The 21,093-nt window shown below is 45.0% G+C and overlaps 1 protein-coding gene across 3 annotated transcripts in view; it reads left to right on the top strand.

Moving 5' to 3' along the window:
* Nucleotides 1–2,320: 2,320 nt before the first annotated feature.
* The window catches only part of CARMIL1 (capping protein regulator and myosin 1 linker 1), a 217,630-nt gene continuing 198,857 nt past the window's right edge, over nt 2,321–21,093 (top strand). For 2 of the 3 annotated variants that reach the window (XM_054164475.1, XM_054164473.1), the window contains exons 1-2: nt 2,321–2,719; nt 6,626–6,723. In XM_054164475.1, coding sequence (XP_054020450.1) covers nt 2,680–2,719; nt 6,626–6,723 — 138 coding nt within the window. In that variant the 5' untranslated portion in view covers nt 2,321–2,679. The remainder of the gene's footprint in view (nt 2,720–6,625; nt 6,724–21,093) is intronic. The other variant, XM_054164474.1, reaches the window with a different exon arrangement.

The following is a 21,093-nucleotide window of genomic DNA, read 5'->3' as shown; positions in this document are numbered from 1 at the left end:
TTAAAGCAAATCAAAACAAAGGGAAAAAAGCCCTGCCTGATGCCACAATTCAGTCCTTTTTTTTTTTTTTTTAACACATCCTGGACTCTCCATGCTGCCTATCTCATGGGGCAGGAAGCCAAGATAGAGGAGATGCTACCAGTACCCCAGTGCTGTAGGTAGGCAAACAGGCCTGGAAGGAACACACCATTTTTGCAGCTGATGCATGCTCAAGGGTCTGTGTTTTATAGCAGCCAAATAGCTTCAAATACTGCTTCAGATAGAAACGTGGCAGTGTGAGAAACAGTCATGCTTCATGTATAAGCAATCACAGGTCTGAAAATGTGCATTTTTTGCAGAGCACATGAAGTGATGGAAGAGAAGATACCTTTCTCTAGGTATTAGCTGAACAGAGGGCATGAGTTACTTTAGTGTGGAGGTAACTGCATGAAATTACATGGCTTTGCTTATGTAGACATAATGGTCTGATTTTTCTCTCCTGAGCATTAGAAAAAACATGAACTTCTGTTTGTTGTTTCCTGCCACAAGACACCCATTTTCCTTGGTGGAAGTTAGCTTGTGTGTACACAGCAAGTAAAAAATACAGTTTTCTGCTGGGCTATGAGGAAAGATTGGCAGGAAGGAAAGGAAGAGGTCAGCACGTGTTCTACACCCATCAGAGAAGGGTGCAGACACAGCGAGGAAAATGGAGCAGAAGACCATCAGCGGAAAAGGAATGTAGTGAAATTTGGATATACACATACATGTCCAGGCAAGCTTTGATTGATATTGCTATCTATTAAAAGTACACAGCTTCTTTACTATGTTCTTTTACTAATGGATTCTTTTTTGTTGTTGTTTATTTTCTTTACAGGATGTCTTCATTCATTACATGTAAACAGAAAAATGGAATGAGACCAAATTGTAGCCATTCCTATAGTGATCCTGTCTGCACTGGGGAAATCATCTCTGATGTTATTTAGAGCTGGTTGATGTCATGGGGAATCATAATAAAATCATTTGACAAGTCCCACCAATTTCAAACTGTTAATTGTGTTTCTTCTGAAGACCAGGTTGTGCAGTAGTCCCTGAGACAGAGAGTACAGCAGTGTAGTACTGTATCAGCAGCTTAACTCTTCTTGGATTTAGGCTCTTGCCCTCACTGAACCTCTTTTGGGGTTCTTAATTAGACAGAAATTTGATCTCCCAGATCCTTCACTCACTTGTAGAGTGCTTGAAATAGGAAGTTTATGCAATAATCCACCTTTTCAGGAAGGAGAGCTACCAATCACAGTCCTGCTGCAGTGAAAATGATCCCTTTCATTAAAACTAGGCATGCTACCAGAAGCAGCCAAAGGATTTCCAAAGCTGCCGAGCCTCTTCCTTCGCTCTCCCCCAATAAACGTCTTTCTGTCCTTATGTTTACAGGCGCAATTAGGCACCTCGCGTGCCGTCTTTCCTTAACGTGGCCGTTAACAGAGGACAAAAATTCTCAGCAGTAAAGTGCAACAAGCAAAACGCCGCAATCCGTGGACTTCTGTCCTGGGAAATGAGGCATGTTTGAGTCTCTTCCACCTAGCACAAGCTCAGAATCTTTCCTCCTCTCCCTGCCCAAGTAGCTTGCTAAGCCATCTCTAAGCGACGGCGTTCTCGCAGAAAAGGTGCTGAAGAGGCTGCCGTCCCTATGGAGATAAGGTGGGGGAGGGAGGGAGAGGCAGATGAATTCTGGATCAAAGGTTACCCTCTTCCAGGATTTGACGTGATCCAGCCTGGGCAATCCCTTTCCCAGGCGGCGAGGATTGACCACCACCCCCTCCACACCACACACCCTTATAGCCGAAACGAATCCTGAGGATTCCCGTGGTGCAAACCCTGAAGGTGCATCAGTGAGAGGCAGTGCCTGCTGAGGAAGGACGGTGATGCTGCCACACATCCCGGTGGCGGCCGCGGCCTGCGGCGGCGGAGGGGGCCGGGCCGCGCCGCGCCACTCGCCGCCGCCGGCAGATGGCCCCCGCCGCCGCCCTCCCGGGCCCGCCGCAGCGCTGGGGGCCGATCGGGAAAAGGAGGGGCTAGCCTCCCCGCGCTGGATTTCCCATCTCTCTGCTTTCCTCCCTCTCCCTCTCCACGGCGGGGCGGGAGCGATGGCTTCCTGAGAGCGATGCTCCCGGCGGCCGCCTCCACCTCCTCCTCCTCTGCCGCCGGGCGCTCGGTGTGCGCGGGCGGGTGGCTCCCGGCGGCTCTCGCGAGGTGAGGAGGCTGGACCGGGGCGCGGGCGCCAGCCCTCCCGGGGCGGGGGCAGCCGCCGCCTCCTCCCGCCCGCGTTTGAGCCGCTGGTGCCGGGCGGGGGGGGAAGCCGGGCGGCGCGGAGAGGCTGGCCGTGTGAGGGGGCGCCGCGTCTGACGGCTGCCTGCGGGCTCTTCCTCCCCTGGAAATGCCCCTCCTGGCCGCGCCGACAGCCGGGGGCGTCATGTAGCGCGGGAGGAGCGGGCTCCGTGGGGCGGGAGAAGCCCCTTCCCTCCGTCCGTGCTCACCGCACACACACACCCCGCACACACGCAGCAGAGAGACGCACGGCCGGCCCTTCTCCGCCCCGCTGTGCTGGTTGCATGCCCACCGTGCCCGGTGCAGGGACGGCCCGTCGCTGAAGCAGCCCCGCCACCGGGCACCCCCGGGCACCTTCGGGCACCGGGCAGCGCCACCATGGCCGAGGAAAGCTCCGATGTCCCCAAAGAGTTGATCGGTAAGAGAGAGGGCACGGCGGTGGGGATGGGAGGTGGACAGAAGGGGGTCCCGGGGAAGATGTTGCAGGGGTGGGGGGCAAGTTTGGAGGCCGCCGTGCGCGACCCCGGGCTGCAGCGGTGACACTGAGGAGGACTGCAGAGGGACCTAGGGACAGGATCGCGGCGACGGGAGGGAGGGGATGTCAGTGGAGCCGGAGTGAGCTCCACAGGAGCTGGCTGGGGAAGCTGAGGGGGCCCTATGGATGCCGGAGCAGGGTCGGACGGACTCTGAGGAGGGGGCGGGGGGCGGCGAGGCCGCGCCGCCGGCGCTTGGCTCCGCTGCTGCCCGTGGGGAATGGGCGGGCGGGGGCTGCCAGCCTGCGGCAAGGAGCAGCGAGGCGACCGTGGGCAGGGGCTTTACCCATGTATTGGCCGTGGGCAATGCGGGCTTCTTCGCCGCCCCCAGCCCCGCGGCGGGTGGTAGCCGGCAGCCCCGGCCCGGCGCCCTCTGTGCCGATATCTGCCGACGAGCAGGGCCGAGAGGTGTGCGAGGGCCGGCAGGCGCTCAGTGTAGATGCCCCGGCTCGCCCCTGCCTTCCGCAGCGCCTCCTGGCCGGGGTACCTGCGCCGAGCGCCTCAGTCTGGCGGCCTGGACTCAGGCTCCGGGCTGTGGCTCTTGTCGTTATTTTTCATTTTTCCCCTGGACTTTGTACAGTTTAAGATTATTTTTCCTATGTACGTACGAGGGAGCGAGGGTATTTGTAATTAAAGTTTTATGGCCACATGCGCACGCCCCCCGTGTTGCATGGTGTACGCTTAGGAAATCATAAGTGACGGTGAAGATCCTGCAGATGCCGTCATCGCGGCTGGGGAGCTTTCGATAAATGGATCATTAACGCAGCACGTTGGTAACCAGTGTCATCAACAGGTCTGATGCTCTAGATCTGATTCTCAGTCACCTTGCTGAGATCATATTTCCATATTTGGGCGCAATTTTGCCTAGTGAAGAGAGATCTAAAGATCTCATCAACGTGAGAACAGTAATTTAAAGTGTTGCTTTAATGACAGATGGAAACAGAAATTTGTCAGGCAACAACATACGTGTTGCATCGAATGCAGTCCTGCAAGCCTTACCTCATTCATTCACACTGTTGCATTTCCTTCAGTTTCATCAGTCAGCACTACAGGTGGCAACTGGTTTTAGTGTTTATAAAATACTGGTAAAAAAGTAGATGGATGGTTACATATGTTGCAGATTTGCTTGTATGTTTGTTTGTTTCTTTTGTGCAGACAAATAGCTCTATTTACAGTCCTTGAAGTATGCAAACTGTGTGGTTTGGTTTAGTCTGTAGCTTACTACTAAGAAGTGAAGGGACGGGAAGTGTGCTAGGAGTAGCCATTGTCAGAACTATGAAGTTTTCCTTTTTTAAAATGTCCAGGCATATTTGAGGTGCTAATAAGTGGTGAGATGTGGTGCATATTATGGGAAAGAGCAAAGAAAGCATCTTCATGGATTCCCTTCTCTGTTGGTGTTGGACAATTTTAAGAATTAGCCCCCCAGATCTGGGACCCTATACCTACCCAGTTTGCTTTGGCAGGGGCTCTTCTGGGGGTTGGTTTGATTTCTGTTAGTATTTTGGGGTTTGCATGTTAAAATTTAACATTTTAAATAGAGTGTTTGTAGTAACCCCCTGTTTTGAGAACAGGATGAAAGGATGTGTCTTAACACTTAGTGATCAGAGGGTGGAGATTAAGCTGGGAGTGAGCATGGTTGAGCTTCAGTTTTTGTTCTCTGTGACTTTTGGGTCTTGTGGGTCATAGTGCTCAAAAACCCCTCTGTTACTGTTGGTTACCTGGATCTACTTCTCCAAGGTGCAGGTACCTGAAGACTCCAGCAGCAGAAATGGATATGCACTTTAAAATACAAACCTTAATATTACGTTTCCATCTCTGTGTTTGAAAACCCATCAAGTCTACTTGCCACCCAATGTGTAAGGAAGTGTCCTCAGTCATGTGGGGAATATCTATGAAATCAATGTGTTAACTCTTTGAAGAAGTATTTCCTAGCCCTCTGTGAAAGACAGAGCCTTGGAGGGATCTGCCATGCTAGCACTTTTGGGAGTCTTGAGTCTCAGGCCATTTTTTTCCCTATGGCTTGTTACAGTAAGTCTGTTGGAGCTGAGGGCTTGCAGTCACTCTCACTGCTGCTGTGTGGGACAACAAAGGGAAGCAAGTCTCACCATGCTCATGCCTTGTGAGGAAGTACCTTGCTAGACACAAGCAATTTGAGCTGTTTGTGGGAGAGGAGAAACCAAAAGGCAGAGGCTGGAGGTGGAGGTAAAGTAGCAGGGACAGCAGCAATGCCTTTCCTTCTGCAAAGAGGCAGAACTTCATGGAAAAGACAGTGTGGATATCTTGCTTCTGGATCCCCAGGCAGGGGCAGAAAGACCAGGATTAGGCATTACCTATGGGAGAGGAAGCCTCAGGGGAACAGCTGACATAAGGAGGATGGGGCTGAACTTTCGCCTGGGCTCTGCTTACCTGGCTGCTCAGGGAAGCTCGCAGCTTGGCTTCTGACCAAGTGGTTGCCCAGGGAGCTGGCTGTGCTGGCTGGCTGCCACGGGGCTGCTGCGGCTTGGGACAGAGTTCTTGCTGGGCAAGCTGCTGCTACCGAGGAGCTTTTGTTTCCTGATAGGAAAATTAAAATCCCTGGGGAAAACATGCCGATTCTGCAGAAAGAGCTCTTTCTGGTGGAGAGTCTCTCCAACCAGGCGCGTTTCTGACTTGCACTTCCTCCTGCCCTGCAGGCAGAATGCTGTGGCCTGAGCTAAACATCCAGGCTTAATAAATGGTGGGTTGTTTGCACTAACACACTCTGAGTACTGGATGAAAACTGTGCAGAAAAGTGCTATACAGAGCACTATAATTAAAAGCCTTGGGAAGAGACCATTGGATTTTAGCCCTTAAACTTCAGCGTGCAGGAGGGCAAAGTGTGTGTGTCTGGGGAGGGTGGAGAGTGGCCTTTAAAAGAGGACACTTGTAGTGCTGGAAATAGGTTAATGTGTTGAAAAGATTCTTTCTCATCCCTTTTCAGTGGGGGCTGGGGAGTCAGAGTTACAGAAGGTGCCAAATTGGCTCTTCTAGATGAACTTCTCTGTTATCTCCAAGTTACATCAGTGTCAGTAGTTGTATAAGCTTTCTGACATGGTTTCCTGTGTCTACATTCCCTTCAGGCCAGGCTACAAACATTTAGGGGGAAAGCTGGTGCCTTTGGTGCTTGGCAGGGAAGGCATGCATGTGTATGCATATACATATTGAAACACTATGATAATTAATTTAACTTTGGTGTTAGCACTGGGAGGTGGATACATTGTCATTGGGACTTGGACTGAGACCAATGTTGCTTTCCAGTACATCCACTACATTAGTGTCTAGAAGTCAGCTTGGTTTACTTTGCAAATTAAGTGTGCAGAATGCAAAATGTGCAAATGCTTGCCTTTCTGTTATCTGACCCATTTAGCTTCCCTGATATTAAGAACAAGCAGGGTTGGTTTTTGTTTTGTTTGTTTGGGTTTTTTTTTGCAATGCAAGAAGATAATTTGCTTTAGCAAGCTTCTCAGGTACAGATAATACCAAGTGAGGAATTTGTGCTTTCCCAGAGTAGAGCTAAGCAGTGCTGGGGCTTGTCTTGAGAATGTTTTTGATGTATACGTACTGCTGGAAAGAGGTATCAAATTGTGTTTAGAATCCTGGCATATGAAATTGATAGTCCTGGCATGGTAGACATTGTTGTGGAGGTGACATGATTACAAAAGTTTTCCTTGTGTTATGTTGGTTTAGTACTGGTGCATGTGGACGAGTGCAAGCAGTTTTGTTCTCACACTGGTGCTGAAGGTCTTTAACTAAGGTGTTTTCTTTTACTTCAGAAAGCGTCAGGGATGTTATTGGGAGGAAAATCAAAATTTCGGTCAAGAAGAAAGTGAAGCTGGAAATCAAGGGGGATAAAGTGGATAACAGGATATTGGTGAGTATGTGAAAGAAAAGCCTCTATCTGTTCAGGAGGCATTAATTCTCTGGAAGGATTCTTTGAACTTGATGTGTGGTATATGGTGTACATAAAACTTATTTTCCTACTTTGTCTTGATCTTGCACAGCAAGTTGATGTTCAGGCATTCACATGTACACGCATGTTTAGCACTGAGTTGCTCTTCAGAGTTAGGGCTTTGTGTTGTGGACTGGTGCTGGAGCATGCTATTATTAGAACCTGTTCTAAAATAATTTGCTGCCTTTGCTGGTTAGGTTTTCAGTTTGCAGCCATATGGATTTTAGTGGATAAGAAATGCAAAATTGTTTGTAGAATTGTGTATCTTTTGAGGATCTTCTGAAGCTGTTGCACAATGAATAGAATAGAATTTAGCAGGTTGGAAAAGACCCTTGAGATCATCGAGTCCAACCCATCACCCAGCACCATCTGATCAACTAAACCATGGCACCAAGCACCCTATCAAGTCTCCTCCTGAACACCTCCAATGATGGTGACTTCACCACCTCACTGGGCAGTCCATTCCAATGGCCAATCACTCTGTGAAGAGCTTCTTCCTAACATCCAGCCTGAACCTCCCCTGGTGCAGCTTGAGACTGTGTCCTCTTGTTCTGGTGCTGGTTGCCTGGGAGAAGAGACCAACCCCCACCTGGCTACAACCTCCCTTCAGGTAGTTGTAGACAGCAATAAGGTCTCCTCTGAGCCTCCTCTTCTCCAGGTTAAGCAACCACAGCTCCCTTAGCCTCTCCTCATAGGGCTTGTGCTCCAGACCCCTCCCCAGCTTTGTTGCCCTTGTCTGGACACATTCCAGCAAGTCAGCATCTTTCCTAAGTCCTCTTGTCTAGATCATCAGTAAAGATGTTGAACAGGATGGGGCCTAATGCTGATCCCTGGGGCACACCACTAATGACTGGCTTCCAGCTGGATGTGGCACCATTCGCCACCACTCTCTGGTCTCAGCCCTCCAGCCAGTTCCTAACCCAGCGCAGAGTGCTGCTGTCCAAGCCACGGGCTGACAGCTTGGCCAGGACTTTGCTGTGGGGGACAGTGTCAAAGGCCTTGCTGAAGTCCAGTTAGACTACATCCACAGCCTTCCCCACATCCACCAGGCGGTTACCTGATCATAGAAGGAGATCAGGTTGGAAGAGTAACAATAGAACTATTGTGGGTTTTGAACTCAAATGTTTATTTGTACTTTGTGATATTCTTTATCAAATCATACATCTGCATTTAAAAAATAAAAGTTGAATGCATGGGATCCTCCATTGTTGTTCCTAAAACTGTAGTGGAGGAAAAGTGTGAAATTAATCTCACTTAAGTATGCTTTTCTGTTTTCTCCACAATAGTTTCTCTGGCCTGTGTTAATGAGCTGGTATGCTTGTATACTACCTTGAATTCTTCTATAGGTGAAGAGAGATGGAGTATGAGAATGTTGGTTTTATTGTGTCTATTTATTTGAAAGCCTAACGCTTCCAGCAGAGTGGTAACATGTGATTGACACTTTGATATACACAGAATCATTACTGTTATCAATAGTGAAATATATTGTGGAAATGCTGAAATTCTGATCTGCTTTGTCTGTGAAGTTTCTGAGGGATGTACTACTCAGCAGTAAAATACTGGAATGTGATAACTCAGATGTTTTTTTCTCTCTTTAATCTTCTAAGCTCTCAGGTGTGGGACTTTGACCTTTTATGACTCAAGAGGTGCTGAAAGGGAAAGAACCCATTCTAAGAGGTTCACAAGCTAGTGAGCACTTCCTGTGTGCCTGCATGTTGTCTTCAGTGAACAGGATAAACCTTTCAAGGGGATGAATCCCCGAAGGGCATGTTGTCTGGTAGAGGCATTTGTTCTTTGATGCAAAAATGCAGGGGATTTATAGTGTGAAAAATAAGAAATAAAGAATGTGTTGATGGTAGAGAAATTGACTGCTGCGCCTGGATTTTGTTTTCTTCATCCACAGAAGGAAACTGCCCTGTTCATGCCAGTACAAATCACTAATGCCATTTTTTTACAGTGTTTGTCTCATTGCATATGTGTATCTTTCTGTGGGTTTTTTGTTAGTTTTGTTCTGGTTAGTTGGTTTTTTTGTTTGTTTTTTCTTCTCTGAACTGTTGAGCGTTGTCTGCTGTGGCACAGGCCAATGGAGATTGTGGTTCCTTTTGAGGAACCACAATCAGTTCTCTGAAATGCAGAGTGCTCTGATAAAAATGACACTGGTGACATCTTAAGCTGGGTACCTCAAAATAGTGGACACTTCTTTGTCTTACTCTGTCTTTACAGTCTTATTTCTTACCTGTGAAGCAGAGAAGATATACCTTCTCAAAAGAGCGATGGTGCAAATTGTGGTGGGTTGAAGTTTCTCTCCAGCATTAACTTTTAGTCAGACCAACTTACTTAGAAGCAAGTGAAGCTGTATTTACAACCAAAAACTACACTCTACAATGGAAGGCAGTGGATATGTACAAAATATAAACTGAAACTACCACACAAATAATTAACCTTGCTTCAGAAACATGCAGCTGCTTAATAGTAAATGCCACAGGAAAGCTGCCAACGAAAGTAAGAATTTTTATACTCTAAGCTGGGACTTAACAGTATTCAGCAAATGGTACATATGGCTGCGTTCTGACCAGGGTGGGTAAAACTGAACACTGAATTACTATGCCTTGGGTGAGCATGTCAAACTGGATGTTGAGTGGAGTGTTGGCAGCAAAAGCAATTCAGTAATTAAAGCCTGTAACCTTAAGTGTATGCACCAAAGGACTCAAATGTGATTTTCATAGACAGCCTTCATGCCAGTTCTCCTCCACTCCTGAGAGCTTGGTTTTGAAATGTTAATCTTCTGATCTTTAGTGCACATGTGGCAATGAATTGTTTCAAGATTGTGAGTTAAATTTTACTAGTAGTTGGGTGTTTACAAGAAAATTAGGTAGCACATCTTGGGTCCAGCACTTAATAAGGATAAAATACCAGTTGCTCTCAATTTACCTAGCCTCAGAGCGGTGGTGGAATGTGCTCACGGTTTTAGAGGTTGATTGCAGAGGTTGTCACTGAATCCTGGCACCCAAATCTCTGCTTTAATTCAATGATCTCTCATCCTTCCTTTGTAGGAAAATCCAGCACAATCAGTACCACTTTAGGAGTGGGAAATTATTTTAAAATGGCTGCACTTGGCAGATATCTATAAAAACACTTGACCTCTGGCCCTGCTCTTCATAGTGTATTCGAGGTGCAGAGTACTGAGAATAGGGATATAACCATTTACTTAAGTCACTCTGCTATAGGAAACTCCTCTGATAATTAAGATGGAAATTGGAATCTGAGATGAAAGAAAAAACAGTGCAAACCCCCTGGTGTTGCTTGAAATAAGGTCCTGGTTTTAAACTTGTGAAATTGGTGGATAAAGTCTTTTCTTGTCCTAAGGTGCTTTAGGATCTCAGTTTTGCTCAGGTCAGGGCTGAGTGCCAGCGCTCTGGAACAACATGAGAAACTTTGGTCAAGGCTTCTCCCGGTTCTTTGGGTCACGGTCCTAGGCCATGTCTTGTACAGGCAGCCAAATTCTGGCAGAGCCCTTGGGCAGGCTGTCCTAGCTGGCTTCGTGTGGCCTCAGCCAAAGGTGGAGTTCTGCTGTAGGTAAAGACCCCATTGTGTTTAGGTTTAGTATGGCTCTACAGTACAACTACTGCAGTAGTCTTACTGAGAAAATAGATAAGGACGACCCTGTTTTGTAATCGGTTGAGAATTGCTTTGGCTTTGTGAGACTGTTTTGTTTAAACTGCCTTTCTTATGAGGGGAAGGCTTAAGGCTGAGTGGCTGCTGCGTTCCTCACACCGCAACTTCTGACCTTCTCTCTAGTTTCAGCTTGAGCTGATGGGGGTATGTAGAAGTCTCAGTTGTAATGATAATAGAGTCGGCTTTGTGGGGAGGAGGGAAAGGTAGTCAGAAAAAGAGAAAGTTTACTCCTACTCCCTTCCCTGAGTACCATAGGGGTTCAGGCTGAATGCCCTGTCCAGGAGAAAGATTTCAGTGTTTTGTCTTGGCTTTTTTTAGCTCTTTCTCTCTCTCTCTCTTTTTTTTTTTTTCCCCCCTTCTCTTTTTCTCTTTGCCAGGGGCTTCAGCGATTGTCAGATTAGACCTACAGATAAACCCTGGTAGGAAACTGCACTTCTAAGTTTTAGTGTTTGTGGTGCCTTTTCCCTCCTCAAAATGGCCAAGGTATCTGTACAGCATTTTGCTGAACATTTCCCATTGCAGTTTCTTCTTATCTATCTATTTATTGTAATTAGTAGCAGTGACTGAGCTGTTGAAAATCTAAGATAAAGGCAGTATGTTAGCTACATCTGACAAACTCCTTCTGAAATAGTGAAGTTTTCAGGAGTGGTTCATGGCAGGCCAGAATTCAGGATTCCTCTAAATTTTTCTTTCTTTACTAGGTAAAAGAGAGTCTTTCTAGTCTTTGAGTTTTGTTTTCCATTCCAACATGCTATTTTAGACCCTAAAGATGAGGAAATATTGGAAATGACTGTGCTGTTTGGTCAGTCTGGTTTGGGTTTTTTGGTTGGTTTTATTCTTCCACCTTGTTGTTGTATTTTGGGGTGGGTGGCTTTTTGGTGTTGTGTTTTGTGGTGTTTGTTTGTTTGTTGTTTGTGTGTGTGTGTGTGGTTTATTGTTGGTTTGTTGGGCTTTTTTTTGCTTGTTTGTTTGCTTTTTAAAATACTTTCCTAACCTTAAGGCCATAGAATAATAGTGTAATGAGCTGTAGTGGCCAACAGTGCTTTATTAGGAAATCCCATTGAGGAATCTCTGTCATGTTGCTGCCTCAGGTAATTTGTATTCTCTGTGTTAAAATATGACGGTGGTACTTCTGGAAGTGGGACAGTTGCTTTGGCAGGTGGCTCTCCCAAAAATGTACTCAATGCTCAACAGGGATTCAAATGGAAGTGATTTGTATGTCCTTGTCACTTTCTTTGGGACATATGTTTCCATGGGCTTTTAAATCAAAATTTGTAGTTGACTCCTGTCAAGCAGGTTTATATTTGTTCCATGCATATGATCTGAGATTTCACATTCTGCTTCTACAGACTCACTTATAAAGACTAAAATTCTAATTTAAGAAATATATATTATTATTTACTTTTAAAGAAGGAATTATCGCCATCTTGTGCACTGTCCATGTGGCTTCTGAGTAGTGCTTGACCAACCCAGCTGACTGTGCTGAAGCAGCTGAGAAAAGCTTGTATGATATGTTGTGCCTGTTCAGAGCAGCCTCTGGGTAGAGGCAGTAATATTTTGCACTGCCAAAACTATTTTGGGATTAAAAGCTCTGGCACTTGTTTTCCATTGCTCATCTTTGTCTTGATCCAACCATGATGTTTTGTTTGAGCAGAGATGAATTTCTCCCTCTGTGTAGGTGCAAATGTCTTGCTTTAAAAAAATCCATGCTTGTATTAAATCACTAAGAGCATGAAGCTCACAGGGTTGTCCAAGGTTAGCGTTACATAAAATGTGTGCAATCTTGCATGGTGTATCATGACAGCTGGTGTGTGATAATGATGTTAAATACGGACATTCTCCTAAAATAATGGTGTTTCCTCTTCCCTGCCCAGAACATCATTGACTATTATGACATACATCTCAAGTATGTTTATGAAGATGAAAGGAAGTAGGTGTTAGTGCATTCCTCATGTCAGGAAATCTAAATGAAGTGAGGTAGAGTAATCAAGAAACACTTACATGTGAAAATGTATTTTAATACTCTTACAAGGTGCCTCTTAGAAAACAATTGAACTGCGGCCAATAAGACTGCTACAGAAAACTGAAATAACGAGAGTACTGCTGGAAGGACAATCTATTAATACAGTCATGCAATATCATCCCAAAATAGGAAGTGTGTAAAAAAGGCCTAACTCATTTTCATGCAAGTTTTACTAAAATCTACCTTTCCCTTGTACACTGATCTATAAGGTTACTTTTAAGGAGTGGGAAGGTTTGCAGACTTATGTGTTCTGGTCCTGTGATAGCACATGCAGATGTTGAAATCCTCTTTGTTGAGATGTTTCCAGCTCTGGGAAGGGAAACTAGCTGTCAAAGGAATCACCCAGGCTGAGAGGAATGGTTCCTTTTTCTTTGGACTCGTGGGGCTGGAAATTACATTTTCCCCTTTAATTTCCACTCCAAATTCCTACTTCCAGTTTTTCTTCTCCTCTTCCCTTTACTCAAAGGATCAGTTGTGGACAGAACCTTGTCTTGTGTTTATATCGATGTTGACACACTTTTTAGCATAATAATAAACTCAGAGGCTCTTTTCCCTCAGGTTTGTCTGCAGTAAGGCTAAGATCTAATCTACTCACTTAATTAAATTGGCCTTTGACCAAAAGGAAACAGTCCTCATTCTCTGGCTACCCAGGCAAAATGTAGATTTTTGACAGTCCTGGAACTTCTGTGTCCTTTTGTGTGTATCTCTGCCCTGACACATGGTTGAAGCAAGATTTCTTGTGTATTCTTTGCATGCTTTGGAAGGATAGTGCAGCTATTACACCAGGAGAAATCAGGCTTGCTTGCTCTCCTTTTCTCTAGCTTTGGCCAACTTGCACAAGCAGGGAAAGGTAAGAAAAGGTAGCTACTCTTGGTTCCCTGCAAGTACCTGCCTTTGTTCTGCCTCATGTACTTTGCCTGTGCACACCCACCTGTGGGCATATATATCCTTATCTGTGTTCTGGAAAAGGAAATGTAAACATTATCTCTCTCTTGCTGGCTTCTGGGTTTTTCTTCACAGCTGTCAGGAAAAAAAGGAGTGGTGGGAGGCAGGGATCCACTACGGGATCTTCCTTCTGTCAATTTTTCATAACCCAATTAAAAAACACTTTGTTGTTTTGTTTTGTTTTTTTTTTTTAACTGTCACACTCTTTCTACTTCTTTTCCTGAATATACAATGTCCCAAAGTAGTTTGCTAATGTACTTTTGGTTTCAGAGGGCTTGACTCCCTGCCACCATTATTTATTAAATGAAGCCTTGCTAAGCAAGGATTTGCATTGAAATGGGTTTATAAAAGGGGCAGAAGACTGGCTATTGCATATCATTTCCCAAAAGCTGGAAAGAAAAAAATAGGAAATGAGTGATAAGGTCAACTTCTTGTCTCAGTTCACTCTTCTCCAGTGGTGGCTTTATTTTTTTTTTCCTAACAAAGAGAAGGCTTGGAAGGGAGCAGAATGTGTGTTATTTGGTAGACCGATATAAATGCAAAAACCTTCTCCTTTATTTGTTTTCCTCACTACTTGTTTTGTCTGCATGAAGATATTCATTCTAAGAAAAGGGCTGTCACACAGGGAATGTGGTTCACTTTGCTGTAAGTGGTGTGGAGGAGGACACAGTAAGCTTGAGAAAGGCCACAAGGGCTGCTAATTGGAAAGTTAATGCAGCATACTGTGAAAAATGCTTCTTGTTGCTCGGAGTCCCTCTTGTCAACCATCGTTGTGGTGGAAAATTGGTGAATTTCACTGGATTGTCTGATTATCAAAATACTTACATTGGATCACCTACAATTCTGTATATTTTTTTTCTCATGGTGGTGGTAATTTAATTCCATGTAAAGTAATTACAAGTTAGGATGTAAAATTATTCTTTAAAGATAATTGCTGCTAACTGTGCTTTGCGCTGCTACCAGACTTCTCAAGCTGATTTCTGCCTGTGTTCCTGGCTAATCTGTCCCTGTGTCCACAACACCCACTCTGTGGCAACTCCAAGTGATATCTTTTTGCTAGTGCTAGCTTCCCTAATTTGATAATTTAAGATGACAAAGCTATTATGATATAAATTTAATTGCAAGAGCCAGAGTCTGATAACTCAACACTTCTGAAACAGACTTAACCAAATTAATTGGCCTGCTTGATGAGGGAAAGAGCAGCCTTGGCTTGGGGAGTTGTAGTACTGGAGTAAGGTCCAAAGAGGTGTGGGATGTGATTTTTAACATGAGCAAACAGAAACAAGTTTCTGCTGATGGGTATAGAGTTTGGAGAAAAAGTCTCATTGCTGGTGGTGAGCCTGGCCCCATGGGGGCCAGGGCAGCAGCTTCTGGGAAAGCAGTCAGTAGGGGTTTTAGCAAAACGGAAGGCTTCCCTCCTCAGCCAAAAGGTATTTGATCATTGCTGTATCTCTATCACTCTTCAGGGGGCTTTGTAAATTAATCTAAGAATGCCTGTCCCTTTGAACAAATGCAAATTAAAAGGGTCTGTATTTCCTGGGAGGCTAATGGAAAGGTACTTGCATGACAGAACCTGTGAGCAAGCAAGGAGCTGGTCCTACTTGGATGTTGTGCAGCCTGTTCCCATGAGTGACAAGTAGCATTTGTATCCCTGCATACTGTAGAAGGCCTGTGTGACAGCAGGATGGGCTTCTGAAAATGTGAAAACAGAAGGGGAGAGTATGGGTGTTCTGCCCCCTTAGCATTTCTGTCCTGCCTTGCCGTTTCAGGTGTGTTTGTTTCTGTGCTTTTCAGACAGATGGGTAATTAGACATAAATCCTTTCCCCTTCCGGCAGTTACAGTGGCGGTCAGCAGCATGCTGTCTGTGAAGTGGGCAGTGGTGCCGTTGGGGGTGTCTGGAAGCACTCTAATAACCAGGGCCTAGGAGGCTGAGGTCATGTGAAGCAAGCCATTTCCATTTCTTGCTCTGGAGTGCTTGAAAGGTGCTTGCTGGAGTCATGTCTTTGTGGAATAAAATCTTCAGGCACATGTCTCTTTCTCTGAACACATTCTCAGTTTCCCGATTGAACAGCAATCCTCCACTTGTGCCTAAACCTGACAAACCACTGCTTTTGTAGGGCATTGTGAAATATTGAGGATTTCAGCTAAGTTATATTTTGGGGCCTGGTAGGAAAACAAGGAGGTGATGTAGCTGCTGCAGAGCCCTTTCCACTTGGGTTCTGATCTGCAGAAGTGAATGGCTCTTGACCCTGATCTGAATTGGGAGATGGAGCACTGCTATTTGTTCAGAGTCAATCTTTGAATGAAAAGGCTTCTCCCTCTCTGCCTTCAAGACCATTAGCAGGACTGAAACTACTCACATAAAACTGTTGATAAAGGGGAAGCCAAGAATGAGACAGTCTTACAGGTGTGTATGTGAGCTTCTGCTCCAGTGTAGCACTTGAGGAGCCTTAGGTGAGCAGGAGTGAAGGTAGGTCAGTACAGATGCTTGGATTTTTATTACAGCTGGTGTTAGCTGATAATCTTCTCTTCTCATGTTTACAATGTTGCTAGTAAATATTTGAAGAAATACTGTCTCTGCTAGGTGCTGATGTATTGATCAGTAATAATTTATGCCCTCTTATTCTTATCCCACATCTAAAATATATATTTAGAGTATACCGTGAAAATGTATTTTAAGTATAACAAGCATTTGACTGTGCCACTCTTCTCATCTGCACCTTGTAAGTGTCAGGAAAGCATGCTGTTTGGGCTTTGGGCTTTCTGTTCTCTCATTTCAAGGTGCTGAAAAGCCTGCTTCTTTTGGGGGAAAGATACTGATTTGCACTGTGTCTATAGCTGTTGCATGTACTGAGTATATTTATGCTCTCTCTCTCCTACCTTGGTATCTCCCTCTTTGCTGTCTTTCCACTTCTGTGTTTCAGCAAGTTCCCAGAAACTTTCTTGTCTGTACATCATTAGCCAGGACTTGGGTTTGCTTTTCAGTCTACCCCTCCTCATACTAGTATGCCCAGTTTCCCAACAGTGTATTCCCTACTTTCTGTATTCTTTCCTTACAGAGATAATAAAACATCTTCCAAAGACCTCAGTATCCCCAGAAATGTGGGGATGATAGACAGAACATAATGCTGTGATGCTAGAAATACTGATGGCTGTCATAAGCTTATTCTGTATACAATTTTACCCTATTCTGCTAGCCAATTTCTCTGATTTCATCAAAATCTATTCTAGATCTATGTTATTTGTGTCAGGGAAGCAGCTTGGTTCATGCTGGGCATATGGAGCTATTAGTATAATCTGGCTTTAGGTTCTTTCCACCTTTCTCAAAGCAGCTTTCTTTGGTTAAAAAAGCAAACAAAAAACCCACCAACAAACACCCCAACAAATGCTAGCAGCTCGACAGAGTGCTGTGCAAATTTCTGTTTGTCCTGAGGGCAGTCAAGACAGTATGACCGACACAACTCGCTTGCATTTGCTCTTTCCATCTCTCTAGGCCGGGGCTGAAAGAAGACAAAAAGTAAACCCAAAACAATGGCAATTTAGAAGCAGTTAGCTGGCAGAGCAGAATAAAAGATTGTAAAATGGCTTTAAAAGGCTTTCAGCTGTGAATACAATGCTTGTTACAAATTTTTATGCTTTTCCCTTTGCTCTGGGAAGAGATCTTCGAAGAGATTTGACTCTGCCAATGAATTTAAATGTATTTTACATAAACTGTACTATTTTCCTCACCAATCATTTCAAAGCCACTTTTCTATCATTTACTTGCATAGCTACCACCATGTAGGCAAACTGCAGGGGAAGCTGAATGCTGACTCTCAGGCTTCTATGTAGTTATGCCACCTAAAGTTTGGAGAAAGCTGGATGTCTGGAGAAGAGTTTGTATGCAATCTTTAGCCAAATGCCAAGAAAAGTCTTAGGAGCAGCCTGGTACAGCAGGGGTGTATGTTTTCATTCAGTTCTAAACAGTGGCTGGGTTTTTGCCTGCACTGAATACTATTAACGGTGCAGGTCTCAACTCCTAAAAGTTGCATATTCAAATTAGGAAGATTTTAGGTGGTTGTAGGATTAAAGCCAACACAGAAAACACACTGTGTTTTTGCTCTCATTGTTAAACTATGATCTTTGTCAGCTGGCAGAGCTTATAATACAAACTTAGTGCTTATTGTAAGCTTTGGAGAGATATTTTTCCCTGTTAAATATTTTGAAAACACATAGCAAAGTTTACAAACCCTGAAGATGAGTTGGTTTGCTGTGGTATTTCCAGTGTAGTGCTATCCTTTCAGAGTATCTCCTGTAGCACTATTAGATGGATGTGCTGTTGTCTGTGTGTGTGTGAAATTCTGTGAAATTGAAATCCTGCAGGTTTTTGCATGGTATTAATTCATCACAATGTAGCCTTAATGCAATCTTAGTAGCTCTTTGTTCAGCCTGAGTGGTTAAGTCCTCCCAAAATACATTATTTATCTATTTCCCCCCTCCCACCACCATGTTTATTTTTCTATTTTTCTCTTCCATTGTTTATTTTAGAGTGGTCCTTCTCTTGTTTACTCTCACCATAAAGAAGATATTGCAGGCAATTATTTGCAGTCAAGACTGGCATGAAGGACATAAATGTGTAATTGAAAGAAACGTTGGAAAAGGGCAAGGAGCCTTTGTGGCCAAGAGAGCCAATGGTATCCTGGGGTGCTTTAAGAAAAGTGTGTACAGCAGGTTGAAGGAGATTCCCTTGCCCCTCTACTCTGCCCTAGGGAAGCCTCATCTGGACGATTTTGTCCAGGGCTCTCCAGTTCAAGAGAGACAGGGATCTACTAGAGAGGACAGCAGAGGGCTATGAGAATGATTAAGGTACTGGAACATCTGTCTTATGAAGAAAGGCTTGTTTAGCCTGGAGAAGAGAAGGCTGAGAGGGGATATGATGAGTGTTTACAGATACCTTAATGGTGGTGTCAAATACCATATGGGTGGGTGTCAAGAAGAAGGGACCAGTCTCTTTATACTGGTGCCCAGTGATAGGATGAGGGGCTATGGACACAAACTGGAACACAGGGAGTTCCACCTCAACATGAGGAGAAATTTCTTTACTGTCAGGGTTATGGAGCAGTAGAGCAGGCTGATGCCCAGAGAGGCTATGGAGTCTCCTCTGGAGACTTTCAAAACATGCCTGGATATGTTCCTATGTGTCCTACCCTAGGTGAACCTGCTCTGGGTTTCCAGAGGTCCCCCCCAACCATTCCCTACCATTATGTGATTCTCTGATTGGCAAGTCAGCTTCTCAGCCTTCCCTTTTACCCCTGCAGCTGCTCCCAACCTTCCTCTGCTCTCTGGGACATCTTGCATGATGATAGTGGTATCTCCTCAGCCGGGAGCAGCATCAAGCTTGCTTGGAAGGGGTCAGCGAATGGTGCTTGACACAGCGCTGGGGACATTATTTACTCTGCCTTGCCGGGTGCTGCTGCTGGGGAGACAGAGCTGCTCTCAGCCTCAGAGGGACTGCAGTGTAGTGTTATGGTAACTTATCACTTCTCCTCACACAAGGATCTATCATGCTTGTAGCGTGAGATAGGCTGCAAAGAAAACTTCGCTGTGGAGTAGCCCAGCCGTAGGAAGTTCACAGCATGGCCGTTCATTGTGTAACCTTGTGTGCTCCAGTTCCAGGGAGCTGGATGAGCTTGGGCTGCACTGGGGGGAGAATTGTCTCTGCTTGCACAATTCCTTCTGTAATGCTAGACCTCTCTCTCTTGCCAGATGCATGAATCTGCATGGTGTTGCTTGACTTCAGAACATGGTGGGAGGAAAAGATTCACTAGCTGTACTGCTTCATTCACTGAACCCACCAAAGAATGAGAATAAGGGAGTTGTATTGAAGGGACTGCTTGCTGTCACCAGCTGTGTCACTGTATGCATTCTGTGAGGGGACAGGCTCATAAATGTTTTCCTAAGTCATCTTCACCTGCTAAGTCTTTAGTTTTATTGAAAATACTTAAAAAACCCCCTCAGCTTATGCAAATGGGGACACATGGCCTGACAGAACTGGCAAAAAGGAGTAACTTTCTCCACCTCCCTGTGTCACTGTTTCTGAAGTGGTAATAGCAGCTTTTCCTGGAACATCAAGAGGAAGAACTGGCAGAGACATGAGACTCAGTTTGAAGCCTGGCAGGAATTAAGCAAGCTGCCTTAGTTCTTTTTGTGTACTCTTGAAATGTCTTTTCTATTGACCAGGCAAAGGGTCTGATTATATATACTTCACCAATCTCACTGGGCTTTAGTAAAGTAAACCATGGCACCAAATGACCCATCCAGTCTCCTCTTAAACACCTCAGGTGACGGTGACTCCACCACCTCCCTGGGCAGCCCATTCCAATGGCCAACCACTCTTTCTGTGAAGAGCTTCTTCCTAATATCCAGCCTAAATCTCCCCTGGTGCAGCCTGAGACTGTGTCCTCTTGTTCTGTCACAGGTTGTCTGAGAGAAGAGACCAACCCCCACCTGGCTACAACCTCCCTTCAGGTAGTTGTAGAGAGCAATAAGGTCATCCTTGAGCCTCCTCTTCTCCAGGCTAAGCAACCGCAGCTCCCTCAGCCTCTCCTCACAGGGCTGGTGCTCCAAACCCCTCCCCAGCTTTGTTGCCCTTCTATGGACACCTTCCAGCAACTTAACATCTTTCCTAAACTGAGGGGCCCAGAACTCGACACAGGACTCAAGGTGTGGCCTAACCAGTGCCTGGTCTATTCTATTCTATTCTATTCTATTCTATTCTATTCTATTCTATTCTATTCTATTCTATTCTATTCTAAATTTGAGCTATTTAGGTAAAAGGTGTTCTCTTCATACACCTATTTTTTTACTTATGTCATTGCAGCTACCTTTGAAAGGAAAGTTGTTGCAGCATCAGGAATTACACAGGTTTTGTTTCTGTAGGAATACCCTTGGCTTAAGTGCAGCAAATCGACAGAGCATTTCAGAAGTGTTTTAAAATTGACCTGAGACTTCCTGCAGTACCTGGATGTTGCTCCCATCTCCCTGAGAACTCTTTCAAGCTATGCATTAGCCTAAAAGTCCAGTTCCCTGAATTAAGATTAAATGTAGTAAAATATGTTAAGAAAATGCTTAAACATGTAGAATCCAAATGCGTCTTTTGGAAGCCTTCTGAGTTGTTTGGCACGGTGTGGTTCTTACCGCCTGATATCTTGAAGGACACTGAGTAAGCCAGTTAATTGATGTTTTGTCCATGTCTGCTCCTTTGGGGAGCAGAGATGTTTTCATAATTGACCTTTAGGTAATCTGATGGCATTGTCTAAGAGAGCAAATGAAAAATATGTGGTCAGACAGAATTTATCTTGTCACGTCATTTAAAGTTGGGTGGTGGAAATCCATTTAACACCGATCTGTTCCGTTTGTAGACTTTGTGAATAACCCATCTGTTCAGTTACCTTAAACTGTGTCTGCTGAAGATGTAACCAAAACCTAATTTTGGTTTCATAGCTGCAGTCTCTTGTCGTCCAAGGATAGAGCACTCCCAAGTGGCATTTGCAGGGCAAAGAGTGGAGTGGATTGCCCTGGCCAGAGTTTCTTGCTCAGCCTGAAGAGCAGTGAATCTGTTGGTACATGGTGGAGCCAAGCCAGTTGGATGAGGCATTAGGTTAATGCT

Source organism: Dryobates pubescens, chromosome 9 (genome assembly GCF_014839835.1).
Source record: "Dryobates pubescens isolate bDryPub1 chromosome 9, bDryPub1.pri, whole genome shotgun sequence".
In the NCBI taxonomy this organism is placed as follows: Eukaryota; Metazoa; Chordata; class Aves; order Piciformes; family Picidae; genus Dryobates; species Dryobates pubescens.
Note: the sequence above shows the minus strand (reverse complement) of the source record. Positions and strands in the feature narration are given on the sequence as shown.